General features: G+C 48.8%; 2 protein-coding genes across 13 annotated transcripts in view; both read right to left on the reverse strand.

The window, feature by feature from the left end:
- Positions 1–9,365, reverse strand: part of POC1B (POC1 centriolar protein B) — a 93,172-nt gene extending 83,807 nt beyond the window's left edge. For 3 of the 12 annotated variants that reach the window (XR_011994902.1, XM_025992207.2, XM_025992206.2), the window contains exons 1-2: positions 8,289–8,459; positions 7,724–7,808 (exon numbers count right to left, since the gene is read on the reverse strand). Coding sequence is in view for 4 of the 12 variants with exons in the window: in XM_025992207.2 (XP_025847992.1) it covers positions 7,724–7,808; positions 8,289–8,303 (100 nt within the window). In the remaining 8 variants the exon portion in view is untranslated. The other 9 variants (XR_011994904.1, XM_072724553.1, XM_025992210.2 and 6 more) reach the window with 6 other exon arrangements.
- GALNT4 (polypeptide N-acetylgalactosaminyltransferase 4) lies at positions 1,553–6,969 on the reverse strand. Its single transcript, XM_025992205.2, has one exon. It carries the CDS (start codon positions 6,775–6,777, stop codon positions 5,029–5,031), a length of 1,749 nt encoding a protein of 582 aa, XP_025847990.1. The 5' UTR covers positions 6,778–6,969; the 3' UTR covers positions 1,553–5,028.
- Positions 9,366–14,679: the final 5,314 nt, after the last annotated feature.

Here is a 14,679-nt window from a genome sequence, read left to right on the forward strand (position 1 = left end):
TCCTTGATCCCAAAAACATATGTCACCACTGTTATTCTTCAAAGAACTCTTTCTTTTCTTTACAGTGTGTTCACCTTTTCCTGTTTCCAGTTGTACCTGCACATGATTTGTGTGTTTACTAATTAATATTTGTCTCTCTCATTGGACTGTGAATTCCATCTGAAGAAGCATACGTGTTTTGTTCACTTCTGAATGTATACCCAGGGCATAAAGCAGCATCTGGCACACAGCAGCATTAACTAAATAAAGAAGTACTAAATAAATAGAGTACCTCCCATTTCCCCCTTTGAACAAGATTAGATACATGCAAACAAGAGAGTTAGAATAGTAACCAGAGAGCCAAGGACACCCCCTGGCCTCCAGTAGACAACTCTCCCAGGCCAACCTGAGAAAGTGACTGAGCTTGGCACAAAAGGAAAAGTAGTGTCTGATTATTAGCAAGTTGTAAGGACTTGTCTACTCTTCAGTTCTACACAATTCACAAATTCATTTCACCTTTTATAATAATTCCTACTTCCTGTTCAAAAGGATTGACTGAAGTTTTTCCTTAATTTTAGGAAAAAATTCCAATAAAAACTGATTTCCACTTACAGCTATAATTCAATTTATTACCCAAAGTTGTACAATGAGGGATGCCTGGTGGCTCAGCGGTCGAACATCTGCCTTCAGCTCAGGGTGTGATCCTGGAGTCCCAGGATGGCGTCCCACATCAGGCTCCTTGCATGGAACCTGCTCCTCCCTCTGCCTGTGTCTCTGCCCCCCCCCCCCCCCCCCCCCGTCTGTCTCTTATAAATAAATAAATAAAATCTTTTTTAAAAAAATCAAAGTTGTACAACCAATGTCATTATCTAATTCCAGAACATTCTTATCACATCCCCACCTGCCCACAGAAAAATCCCCATCCTCATTAGCAACAATTCTCTGGTCCTCCCTCCCCCAACCCCTGGCAAACACTATGTACTGTCCCTATGATTTTCCCAGTCATTTTTTACTTTCATGAAACCGAAACAGAGATAAAATGATTTGCACAGCATTGCCATCACTTAGTAGGAGAGCAAGATTACAACATATGTATTTATAGTAATTTTTTAAACTATATATAAAACAAAAGATCAATAAAAATAACATTGAGCTCAAGTATGTGGCTGTAAGACATCTGACGTCTTAGCATAGTGATTCCCCACTGCGCACTCAGAAGAGAAATTCCCAGGCAGCATCGCAGGCTGCGGAGATGCAGGGGTATAGGGCAGTGGGCAGAATCACTAAGGAGGAGGAGAGATGTGACTGGTGGACAGGAAAGGCACTTGGGATGCGGTGATGCAGAAAGAAGGTTAAGGGAAATGTGAGGCTACGTGCTTTACAGAATAGACATATTTCTTTTTAGCCTAAGGTTTTGAAATTGGTGTTACTGTGCCCAGGTGCTCACTTGTTTCCCCAGTGGGTCCCAGAGCCCTGGGGGATCATTTCCTGTTTGTTTATAAATAGTTAATGCATGCATTAATAGTGCTAACACCACTTCAGAATACTTGGTTAATGACACCTTGCAAAATAATGCAGGAACTTTGACTTTTTAATATTCTGTCCATATTTTCAAACAAGCAAAATAATTACAAACTTAACTCACCTCTGTTACCATCAACAAATGTGCACAATAGAAACAATGACCCCACAGACTAAAATCATTAGAATCCATTTGCAAAAATAATTAGCCACACATTTTATTTTATGTCTTAATCAATATTGCAAAAACCATTAACAAAGGGAGAAAAGAGGATGGAAACTGCTCATCATACAGGAAAAAAAATTCATTGTTCAAAAGAGATTAATCTGAACCCCAACATTTTTTGTGCTCTTTTAAAAATATGATTAAAACAGCAATTTAAAGGGACAAACAAGTCAACACTAAATATTTTATTAATTAAAACTGAGATCCTAAAACCACTAAGACTATACAACTTAAAAAATAACTTCTTGACTTCAACCTAGAAAAGTCTGATTTGCCAACATAAAATGAATGTGCAGGAACCTACCCCTGGGAGAGTAAACAGATCTTCTTTTACAAACAAGTTATTCTGAGTTACAGAGATCCTGCAGATGACTAGGTTACCATTTGTTTAAAAGATGACTGCTAGAATTGCCGATTTAGACAATCTACTCATAAAACTGGACACTAAATGACAGTGACCATTTAAAATGGAAACCTCTTGTCTACCAAGTATCGTACTGAAACTGTTATTAGTATGTAAAGTAACTTAAAAGGTCAACTCTTAATTGTCTACAGCAAAAGAGAACTTTGGTACCAATAAACTGGAACTAGGGAATTCAAAATAAATTTTGTTTGCAATTTGACCGTGTGTTTTTGAAATTAAATCGGAAATGTCTATAGATGAAAATATGGAAGTCTCTTTCTTCTGTTACCTACACTATCAGGAGGAATGAACAACCAGACACTTTCAAGTTATTGATATACGTAAGACACTTTCCAAATATTCCTTCCAAAAACATTAATGGGTCACGTCCTGCAATTTAGGCAATAGGTAAACAATCAAGTACTTTACTTTTCAATGACCCCTTAATTTTTTGACAGGAGCAGCAAGATACTGGAATAAAATAATTCCAATAAGTACTTTCAGAACACATCAATTTTAGTTTTTCTGATTGATAGGGGCTAACAAGAACAAAAAAATAAATAAACAAAAAGAGAATGGGTCATTTAAATTAAAAAGTAGACTGGGCAAGAGGAAGAGGGTGGGTTTAGGAGAACAACTGCCGTCAACCATTTCTGCAACATTCAGAGTATTATTATAAGTCCTTCTTAAATTACACCCATGGCCATGTATGTTGCAAATGAAATTTGGACAATTCTTTGATAAACTTTAAGGGTGCTAAATAACTTAATGAAAGTTATTAACGCACTTTCATTTTAAGAAGCAAAAGAGAAATAAAATATTCAAGATACAGAGCACTTTTACTTTTTGAAATTAAAGTCACATTTTGCCAAGTTTCTTCCCTCCAATCATCATGTACACACTGAAAAAACTTTACTTATGAATACTGTGGATTAATTCTCTATGGAGTATGCATTTTTCATAAATCTGGACCAAAGCAAACTAATTGAGATTTAATCCTAAACTCAGCCTGTGATTTCTGGATATGGCATTGAAATAATACTAGTAAACATACTTATTTTCCTTTAAAAAAAAAAAGTATACTTACTTCTCGGATAATTTGTTTTGGAAAATATTTATATTCTTAGGCCAAAAGATTACTTTTAGAGTTTGAAAGAGTAAAGATAAAAACAAAATTGGTTCAACAACTGTCAAAATAAAACGAATACAAACACTGACCACAACTTTCCACTCAATTCAAACTAAACCACTTCAGTTGAGCTCAGCTCACTTAATTTTTGTTTAGAGATTTACTCATTCGAAAGAAAGAGAGAGAGAGAGAGAGTGGGGAGGGGCAGAGGGAAGGAGAGGATCTCATGTGGGTGCCCCCCTTAGCACAGAGCCCACAGATGTGGAGCTCGATCCCATGACTCCAGAGATCATGACCTGAGCTAAAATCAAGAGCCGGACCCTTAACCAACTGAGCCACCCAGGTGCCCCTCAGCTCACTTAATTTTAAAACTCCCTCTTTTCCAGCTTCATAACTGGACTGAAAGTTGCCCCACATTATTGTATTGTGTTAAAAGTGAGGACGTAAAAAGTGTTATAAAGACTGCAAGATTGATTGTAATATGTAATCACAACATTTCAGAGCTGGAAGGGATCGCTGAGATCTAATCCAGCACCCACGTTTTACAGATGAGAAAACTAAAACTCAAAACAGAGTCTTTTGGTCAAATGACAGGACCAAAATCATGAAAGGACCACGGCTGAGCTATTCATTCATTCATTGATTCATTCATCATTCATTCATGCACCCACTTTCTGAAAGCTGCCTGAGTGCCCGGCGTGGTGCTGAAAACAGGCTGCAACGCAGCATTATTCACCAGTGCCCAGGCAGTCTTTCTCCTTGGTTTATGATAAATCCTTCCTCATCAGGAAGAATGACTCGAAGAATCCCACAGCCTTTGTAGCTTGGGGCCCACTTTCAGTTTCACACATTTCAGTAAACACAGTTGGGTTTAACTTCAGAGAGCCAACAACTCTGTTTACTTTAAACAATTAAGCATTAACAAAGGGAAGCACAATGTTGTGAATGAGTCCCTCTCCAGGACATTCATAACTTAAGGAAGTGCAACCAGAAAATGCCCCCCACACACAAAAAGAGTTCACAGAGAGGACAGCTTACAAATTCAGAGCAATATGAGGTATCAATACGGATCAGTGAAGTGTAATAGCTCACCGAGTGTAGAATGTAAATATCGCCCCGTTTCATTCAGATGCGGGTGTACTTTTTTCCGAGATGTCTGCATGTTAAAAAGACCTCCGAACTCACATTCAAATTAATGCCCTCTTCCAATGAAACATACATCTAAACTTTTTTCCTTAAGATCAACTTTCTTTGATTTCTTCTTGATTAAAGGAAAATTAAAGAAATAACACCTAAAATGTAATGTGTTGGCAAAAAGAAATTCAAATCCTATATACAACCAAAACAGCAATAGCTCAAACCACGCCATTTGCGAGTTTTGTTTTTAAAGGGATGGGCAAACAAACTTACTCGTCAACATAAATCATCCTTCATTCTGCTTAGACTTTTACATTCTTTAGTATCAAGTCTGGCGCTTAAATGTTTTGTGTATCTCAATTCACAGTCAACTTCTTTAAGGAGAAGAAACCATACTGACAAAGCTCTTAAATAAAACAACGTATGAGTAAGGCACTTTGAAATATTAAACAGCAGCTCTCTAGGCACCCACTTTCAGTGTTCTATACCAAAATGAAACAGCTTTCACAGAGCTCTCGCAGATGACCAGTGAGTGATTTCTGATAAAATACAATCTTCACTGAGGTTCTTTAAAGGCTCTTTGATTTTCATGAAGCTATTGTCAGCTCAGAAAGAAAGTGCTATTGTGCTCTTCTATTTCTCAAACTTCCAGATTTGATTTTTATCTAGAGCATCACAAGTTCTCATCTGAACATCAGATCGACCCTCAGGTGTCCGGAAGGCACTAAGACACAGCCCCGAGTGTGGATGAAAAATGGTCCCATCTTCTCTAAAATGCCAAACAATGTTTGCTGGAACAGGGAACCCGTCTTTTGGACAATTCTGCATCCCTACGTATTTTTTTTGCTCAGGAACCTCTGCACATAACTCTGTCACAGAGTTAAACCTTATCTCTTTGTTTGAAGTATATTCAAAGAATTGATTGCCTCCTTGACCGTGGCATCCAAACAGTGAAAGGTTGGCACCTGTCGGGTTGTTGTCGGGAGAATTATAATCTAAACACTCAGAAGAGATCCCCATACTGCGAATAGCTCCATGCCAGCCTGGCCTATCCTCTGGAACGTGTAAATTAGAAAATACGTTTTTCAAATACCAGTCAAAGCTCTTGCACTTCAGCCGATCTCGTAGTAATTTCCTTTCAGAAATATCACCATAAGCTTCTTTCCTCGCTGGAGGGTTTCGGTTGTAGAAATGCTCTTTGTACTCATCCATCCACACTTCCGCTGCCCGGGCAGTATTCTGGAGGAAATTGGGCCGAGCATATGGCGCCCGCTTGGGGAACACATGGCCCACATGGGAACACGGGTGGATCTCCAATTTCCCGCCACACTGCCACACCCTAAAAGACAGCTCAAGGTTTTCGCCTCCCCACACTTCCATTCCAGTGTCGTATGTTCCAAGGTACTGAAAATATTTCTTGCTGACGGCAAACAGTCCTCCAGCCATGGTGGGCGATCTGATGGGGTCAATTCTCGATTTCCGCCTGTCCCTCTCATGTTTGGGGACAGAATGCCACTGGAAGGTTAGGCGCCAGTCAAACCCACCAATCATGGGCTCTCCGGTCTGCATATAAAATTCAAAGGTATTCCAATCGATGGTGTCTATAACGGGACAAACGACCGCGGTTTCGTCTTCACTAATTCTCTCCAAGAGTGGTTCTAACCAGCCAGAGTTACACTCACAGTGACAATCCAGGAAAGTGAGGACGTCCCCAGTGGCGAACGTGGCCCCAATGAGGCGGGCTCTCACCAGCCCCTCGCGCTTACTCGTTCTGATCAAGCGGACTCGGTCCAGATCGCTGATGTAAGTTTCAAGCTGCGTCTTCAAATAGGCTCGGTCGCTCAAGTCATCCACCAAGATGATCTCCTTCAAAAGGACCGCAGGGGAGGTCTCCAAGACGCTGTGGATGGTGCGGAGCAGGGTGGACCAGGCTTCATTGTAGAAAGCGATGATCACGGAGGTGGTGGGGAGGCTCCGGTAGTCGAACGTCTTGGACTTGCACTCGTACATCCTCTTATCCTCTATGTGGCGGTGCAGGGAAATCCTGTCGCTGAGATAGATGTTGATGGCATATCTCTCGATAAGTTCTTCCTGCTGCTTCAGTTCGCCCCCGCCGAGCTGCAGTCTGCTGGCCTTTCCCCACTCCCCGAGCGCGTGGGAGTCCGCCGGGGGCTTCTTGTACAGCGGTCGGGACAAGCCCTCTGCCTCTTGCCGGGGGTCTGCGAGCTGTCTGGGGCCCCGCTCGCGGGCGAGGTCGGCTGCTGGGGAGGCGTGGAAGGTGGAGGCCGAGAGCTCCGCCAGGATATAGGCCACGGTCAGAAGCGCCAGCAACAGGCAGCTTTTGCGCGCCCAGGTCCACCTCGCGGCCACCCGCACCCTCATGGCTACGGCGCGGACGCCGCCGGCAGGGGGGCTGCGGCCCGCGGGGGGGGCTCGGGCTCGGGGCTCGGGGCTGGGCTCGGGCCGGAGCGAGCCTGGGGCGGCTGCCGGGGTCACCTGCCGCCGCTGGGGCCTCGGCGTCCGGCGCAGCCACAACTTCTCTCTCCCCGCGTCCTCCGGCTCCGGCTCCGGCTCCGCTCACAACTTTTCACAAACTCTCCAGCCAACACCCCACCCTCCCCCCGCCCCCCTCCCCGGCCGAGAACAAACCCCTCCCCTTCCCACTCACTCCTCCTGGTGGTTAGTCCGCGAAAGTCCTCGGCTCGGCGGGGGCCCGCGAAGGGGAGGGGAGAGGAGGGGACGGGGTAGGGGGTGGAGGGGAGGGGACGGGGTAGGGGGTGGAGGGGAGGGGACGGGGTAGGGGGTGGAGGGGAGGGGGTCGGGGAGGAGAGGAGGGGAGGGGAGCGGAGGGGAGAGGAGGGGAGCGGAGGGGGTAGGGGAGAGGAGGGGAGCGGAGAGGAGGGGAGGGGAAGGGGTCGGGGAGGAGCGGAGGGGAAGGGGTCGGGGAGGACAGGAGGGGGGAGAGGAGGGGAGCGGAGAGGAGGGGAGGGGAGCGGAGAGGAGGGGAGGGGAGCGGAGAGGAGGGGGTCGGGGAGGACAGGAGGGGAGAGGAGGGGAGCGGAGGGGAGGGGGTCGAGAGGAGCGGAGAGGAGGGGAGGGGAGCGGAGGGGAGGGGAAGGGGTCGGGGAGGACAGGAGGGGGGAGCGGAGGGGAGGGGAGGGGAGCGGAGGGGAGGGGGGCCGGACCCACGGAGCGCGGGGCCCGCCTCTCCGGCCGCGCGGCACCTCCGCCGGGTCCCGGGAGCCCCGCGGCGCAGCGTGGACCGGTCGGTGGAGCATCTGCCAACTCGCCGGCAACGACGGCGAGACAGACCCAGCCCAGAACTCACCAAGCTGTTTGCCGCTGGGACTGAAGGCCACGGAGGTGACCGCAGCTTTGTGGCCCTTAAAATACCGCTCCAGGACCGGGTCCTCCTGGAAGGAGAGCGGGCGGGTTTGCGGGCGGGTTTGCGGGCGGGTGCGGCCTCGGAGGCGCGAGCCCGCGGGACAGGGGCGCCCGGCGCCCGCACGCGCTCCGCGCCCCGGGACCCCGCTCCCCCGGGCCGCCCCTCCCCCCGGGGACCCCCCCCCCCCGAACGCGCGTCCCCGGGCCCGGGAGGCACAGCGCGCGGCCCGGCCCCCTCGCGGCGGCAGCCCGCGGGCCGATTCTGACGCAGGCGCTCCGCGGGAAGCCTCGAGAGCTCTGGGGGCCGCGGGGCGGCCCGGGCGCGGCCGGAGGCCCCGGGGGCGCGGGAGGAGCGCCGGGGACGAGGCCGGGGGACGAGGCCGGGGCTCGGGGCTAGGGGCCCGGGGCGCGGGGGCGGGAGACGCGGACACCCGCCTCCGCCTCCGCCTCCGCCTCCCGCCAGGTGCGGGCGCGGCAGCCCCGCCGAGGCGCCCCCAGCCCCTCCTTACCGGGGCGGCGGCCATGGGAGGAGCGGTCGGCGCCGGGCTCCCGCCGGCGAGGGGCCTCGGGGGGAAGGGAGGGGACGGGGCAGGAGGGGGGACCGTGCGGCGCCCGGAACCGTCCGCCCGGAGCGGCGGCGCCTCCCGGTCGCTACAACAACGGCGGCCCAGTCAAACCCCGCGCTCCAGGCGTGGCCAGCCGAGCCCCGAAGCGTGCCGGCGCGGGAGGGAGCGGGCCCCCGCCGCGGGGCAGGCGGGACGCCGCGGGGCAGGTGTGGCCGCGCACGGAAGCCGCGGCTTAGGGACCCCCGCGCTTCGAGCCCGGCACGGGGGAAGTCGAGCCGGGGCTGGAAACGCGGCCGCTGGGCCGCAGGGTTGGGAGGCTCCTGATCGATGCGCTCGGAGTTCTATTGCATGTTAAAGAGACAGCGCCCCCCGGGCTGCGGGAGGTCTGCGCCAGCCCCGGGACGGAGGGAGGGAAGGCGGCTCGGTGGTCGCTGATTCGCGCGCGGGGGCTGAGCCCCCGGAGGACACACCTGTACTCAGGTAGTCGCCACGTGGGGCACGATGAGCGTCGCGATGTGAATCACAGATGCTGGTGGACGGACGACGCCGTGACAGCCGCGGCCGCAGGGAGCCTCGGGGAGAAGCTCGAGCGGCCGCGAGGGCCCCGGGTCGACCCGATGGCGGCGTCCGCAAGCCGAGGCCTCGGTGACGCGGGGCCGAGCTCGCGCTGCGGGGTCCGTCTCCCGCTCCGGCCCTGCCTCAGCGCGGCGGGACACCGCGAAACACACCGAGATACGCGTTACTGGCAGCGAAGGAAACGAGGCGGCGACGGCCCACGCCTGGGAGGGCCCGGGGCGGCGGGGACGGGGCAGGTGAGCCCCCACCTGCGGCCAGGCCCTCGTCGACCCTGTAGCCGCAACCGAAAGCAGCCAGGAGGTGCCTCTAGGTCTCGGGATCGGCTCAAGCCCAAGTTTGTGCACCGGCCGTCGTTGGGCTCGGAGGGCCCAGAGGCGCCTGTTGCGGCCTGTGCGTGCGGGCTCAGCGCCCCCCCGGCGCGCCCGGGTCTCCGCCGGGTCACTTAGTCCCGGAACTGCTGTAGCGCGGCAGGCCCATCCCACCCCAGCGGCCCATCAACGCGCTGCCGCGGGAGTCTACGCTGGGCTTATCCCTAGGCTAGGTTTAACTGAAAAACAAAAAACAAACAAACACACATACTTAAAAACAGTTTTGGGGTGCTGGTTTGAATGTAAAATGTGGTGGCTTTGTGCACAGCAGTTTGGCACTTCCTCCATAAGTTAACTCCTGGGTTTTGTTTTGTTTTTAAGATTTTATTTATTCATGAGAGACGCAGAGAGACACAGGCAGAGGGAGAAGCAGGCTCCACGCAGGGAGCCCGACGTGGGACTCGATCCCAGGACCGCGGGATCACACCCTGGGCTGAAGGCAGACGCTCAACCGCTGAGCCACCGGGGATCCCACCTCCTGGGTTTATACAGGAAAGTATTGAAAGCAGAGACTAGGGGATCCCTGGGGGGCTCAGCGGTTGAGCGCCTGCCTTCCACCCAGGGCGTGACCCCAGGGTCCCGGGATCGAGTCCCGCGCGGGGCTCCCTGCGTGGGGCCTGCTTCTCCCTCTGCCTGTGTCTCTGCCTCTCTCTCTGTGTGTGTCTCTCATGAATAAATAAATAAAATCTTTAAAAAAAAATAAATAAAAAGAAAGCAGAGACTAGAATAGATGCTTGTGCATCAAGGTTCATAGCAACATTACAACAGTCAAAAAGTAGAAACAACTCACCTGTCCAACAGATGATACTACAAATGTGACAGGTACCTACAACGACCGTTATTTGGTCATAGGAAGGAATGACATTCCAGTGCTACTACAATGTGACTGGAACTTGAAAACAATACACTAAGTGAATAAGCCAGATACAAAGACGGGCACATTGCATGGTCCCATGTGTATGGGGTTCCTCAAATAGTTGGATTCAGAGAGACACAAAGTAGAATGGAGGCCACTAGAGGTGTGAGGATAAGGGAGAATGGGGAATTATTTTTTTTTTTAAAGATTGAATTTATTCATGAGAAACACACAGAGAGGCAGAGACACAGGCAGTTGGAGAGGCAGGTTCCCTGCGAGGAGCCTGATGCGGGACTCGATCCCAGGACGCCAGGATCACGCCCTGAGAACGGGGAATTATTGTTTAACGGGAGCAGAGTTTCTGTTTGAGACGACCTTCTGGAAATAGGTACTAGCGGTGGTTGAAAACATTGTGAAAGTTCTTCAGGCCACTGACTTGTACACTGAAGAATAAACTGGTAAATTTGATGTGATGTAGATTCAACTTCGATCAAAACTACTAATTCTGGAAACTATGAGGAATAACCAGGACGTCAGGATTTCTCACAGCCAAGAGAGGTCTAATCGTGGGTATAGCAGATTTAGAGAAATAGAAAAAGATAGGGATGTAGAAACTAGTTCAAAAGAAATGAGAAGTTTTTAAGTACAGGTTTTTCTCTCAGTCTTTTAGTAAAAAAGTTTTAGGCTTGTTGTCAGAAAATACATGTTCTTAACTTAATAGAAGGAAAATGATCACCCACTGGCCCATCACCTAAAAATTGGCTTTTTAAAAAATTAAAGATTGATTGATTGATTTGACAGAGGGCACAAGCAGGAGAGCCAGGCAGAGAGAGAGGGAGAAGCAGTCTCCGCTGAGCAAGGAGCCAGATGTGGGGCTGGATCCCAGGACCCTGAGATCATGACCTGAGCTGAAGGCAGATGCTTAGTGGACTGATCCACCCACGCACCCTACAAATTGACTTTAGAAACTTTTTTTCGCTCTACCTATGGTGTGCTCACTACATGCAGAGTACTCTTCTAAATAACTTACAAGGGCAGCCTGGGTGGCTCAACGGTTTAGCACTGCCTTTGGCCCAGGGCCTGATGCTGGAGACCCAGGATCGAGTCCCATGTCAGGCTCCCTGCATGGAGCCTGCTTCTCCCTCTGCCTGTGTCTCTGCCTCTCTCTCTCTCTCTCTCTCTCTCTCATAAATAAATAAATAAATAACTTACAAATTTGACATTTAGTCCTCATAAGGATCTTATCAGAGAGATGCTATTATTACCATGTACATTTCTATATGGGGGAATTGATATGCGGAGGCATGAAGTAACCGGCCCCAGGTACACAGGAAGGGGCACAGCTTTAGATTTCCGTGGGTACCTCCAGACTTAACCAGTGCCCTTTGCATGATTGCAGGCCTGTTGTTAAACATGTAAAATTCTGTATCCCAGCCTAACAGTAAATTTTACAAAAAGAAGAATGGAACATCTCTGTTTCCATTCCACTATTCTCTTAGTAATCCACACTGCTTTTCCACATTTGATTTGATTTTGTTTTATTTGTTATTCCTCGCCTTTGCAAACAGCAAAAGCTCAGAGATAGATATTTGGGAACATGGACAAATTGGGATTTTTTTTTTTCCCCTACTTCAAGCCTGCTTGAATTCATGTAATTCAGGACACCTGGGTGGCTCAGTGGTTGAGCATTCGCCTTCTGCTCAGGGCGTGATCCCGGGGTCCTGGGATTGAGTCCTGCATCGGGCTCCCCACAGGGAGCTTGCTTCTCCCTCTGCCTATGTCTCTGCCTCGGTCTCTCTGTGTGTGTGTGTCTCTCATGAATAAATAAATAAAATCTTTAAAAAAAAATTCATGTAATTCTACTTGCTACAGTAATTTGGAACCACTCCAAACTGCAAATTTATTAGTCTGGAAGAAAGCCACAATATTTCACAATATTTGGAAGTCTACATAAGAAATCTCCAAGATACCGTTGGAGACAAGGTACTAAGTAAGACAAACTGATCCTATAATTAGCTCTCCTCTTTCAGATTCCGCTCAAATTAGAAATCAAGTTTATCCACTTGAGCACCATATACATTTGTTTCTCCCTTAGGAGTCCTTCAGTTAGTTCCCTTCAAAGGTCGAAAATCTGGAGATAGCACAAAAGTGCCACCTACTGTTCATATTCCTGTGTGGCACTTGGAGTGAAGCAACTTTGCAGCCTATTCCCAGACCATGTAACTCTTTTGGATTTCTTTGCTCCAGAGTATAGGAGAGGACACAGAGGGGACGGACATACCAGGTCTGTTTGAATCACCAAAGTGTTAGCTTTTGTTTTGTTTTGAAGACCATAGGTGATTTATTTCAATCAAAATTCAGTTTCCAAATCCATATGAACTATATCCTCCAATAGATTTATCTTCCCAATTTTTTTAAAGATTTTGTTTATTCATGAGAGACGTGAAAAAAATGACTGTTTTCCAAAGAAGACAGGCCAGCTGTTATATGGAAAAAGGTGTTCCACATCACTAATCGAGGAAATCCACATCAGAAGTGCTGTGAACTATCACTTCTGTTCAACTGGCTACCTTCAAGAAGACAAGAGACAGCATGTGTTGGTGAAGTTGTGAAGAAAATGTGTGCTGTTGATGGCAATATAACTGGCACAGCCCCTCTGGAACACAGTACCAAGGTTCCTCAAGATGTTAAAAATAAAAAATAAAAACGTTAAAAATAGAAATACCATGTGCCCCAGTGATCCTACTTCTGGGTATATATCCAAAGGAAATGAAAACAGGAGACTGACAAGGTATCTGCAGTCTCAGGTTCATTGCAGCATTATTTACAATAGCCAAGGCATGGAAACAACGTAAGTGTCCATCAAAAGATGAGTGGATGAGCCTGTGCTACGTGATTATATACATAGTGGAGCAGCACTCAGCCCTGGACACAAGAAGACCTTGCCATTTGCAACAATGTGAATGGACTTCCAGGGCTTTCCTCTAGGTGAAATAAGTCAAAGAAAAATACTATGTGATCTCTCATATGCAGAATTTAAAAACATCAAACTCATAGAAACAGAGTAGAATGGTGGTTGCCAAGGGCTGAGCGGTGGGGAAACGTGGGGAGATGTTGGTCAAAGGGTACAAACTTTCAGTTACAGGACTAATAAGATCCAAGGATCCAATGCACAGCATGGTGACTATCCACAATACTGTACTGGATCCTTGAAAGTTGCTCTGAGAGTAGAGCTTTAATGCTCTTACCATAACCACAACGACGACGATGACGACGACAAAATGATGTGTTTGCAGAAGATATGTTAACTAACCTTACTGTGGTAAACATTTTGCAATATATCCGAATATCAAATCATCCCATCGTACACTGACCAGTGAGCTGGACCTGGGGGATCAGAGGCTCCACGCCCCCTCCCCTTGGAATGTTCCGCTTGCCTTTCCTGTCTAACAGCCTGGAGATGGTGATGTGATGTTGAAAACATCCGCACGGAATACGTACATACGTAACCCAACCCAGTGAGGGCCTCTTTCTAAGCTTTTAAGATTTGGAGGACGTATCCTGGGACCTATTGATCTTACTGCCACCTAAGACAGGCCTCTTCTGTAAGTTCCCTTTGCTGTTATTAAAATTGCCACCCACCACCTACCTGCCTCTTTGTTTAGTGTCTCGCTGCTCCCTGCACGTAGGGACCAGTTTCAGCTTACACTGCAAGACCCCCCTGGGGGTTGTAAACCTCCATCTACCTTACAAGAGCTCAGACAGTAGCCTGAAAACGTTCGTTCATTGCCTTTAAACGAGCGAGAGCCACCCACGTTAGAATTGAGCAACTCAGGGGTAAAGCAGGTGTTACTAGCTGCTGCCTGGCAGGTAGTGCTCGATGGGAGTTAGATTCTTATCCCTCTGTGCCCTGACACTTTTAAGGTTTGAGTGAATACCTTCCATCAGAGAAGGGAGGCAGGACAAACAGCAGCCCCGTGATAGCTTAGTTTCCCCAGCCCCACAGACTCAGTCTGGGTCTCTCGGAGCCCGGGGATACAGGAAGAGAAGTAGAAGAAACAGTGTCACGTCGTGGTCGAATCTGGTGAGACGTTTGGCACAAGCTATACTGCTTGGGTATCCAGGAGACTAAGGGGAAACCAGAGTGACAAAGGAGGAGGCTCCTACCCGGGTCTGCGTAGACCACAGCATGACCCTGGCACAGCGAAGACCACGGGAGCCTTACTTTGCTGGGTTGTTGTGAATAATTTAACTCAACTGGATAATTTCAATCAGTAGTTCTTCACAAGGACATCCTCCTCATCCCCCCATCCCAGGATGTTTGGCAATGTCTGGAGACACTTATAGTTGTCATAACGGGGGGTCTGGTGCTCTTGGCATCTGGTAGATAGAGCTCAGGGATGCTGCTAAACATCCTACCATGTATGGGACAGCCTCCACGACTACCCAGCCCCAAATGTCAATAGTGCTGAAGTGGAGAAACCTTGATTTAAATGAAAGCACTTCACACATACATGCTCCATAAATGTAGATT

This window comes from Vulpes vulpes, chromosome 10 (assembly GCF_048418805.1).
Source record: "Vulpes vulpes isolate BD-2025 chromosome 10, VulVul3, whole genome shotgun sequence".
NCBI classification, from domain to species: Eukaryota; Metazoa; Chordata; class Mammalia; order Carnivora; family Canidae; genus Vulpes; species Vulpes vulpes.

What these genes read in the sequence shown, in the direction of transcription:
- GALNT4 (XM_025992205.2), bottom strand. Translation starts at nt 6,777, where the DNA reads ATGAGGGTGCGGGTGGCCGCGAGGTGGACCTGGGCGCGCAAAAGCTGC.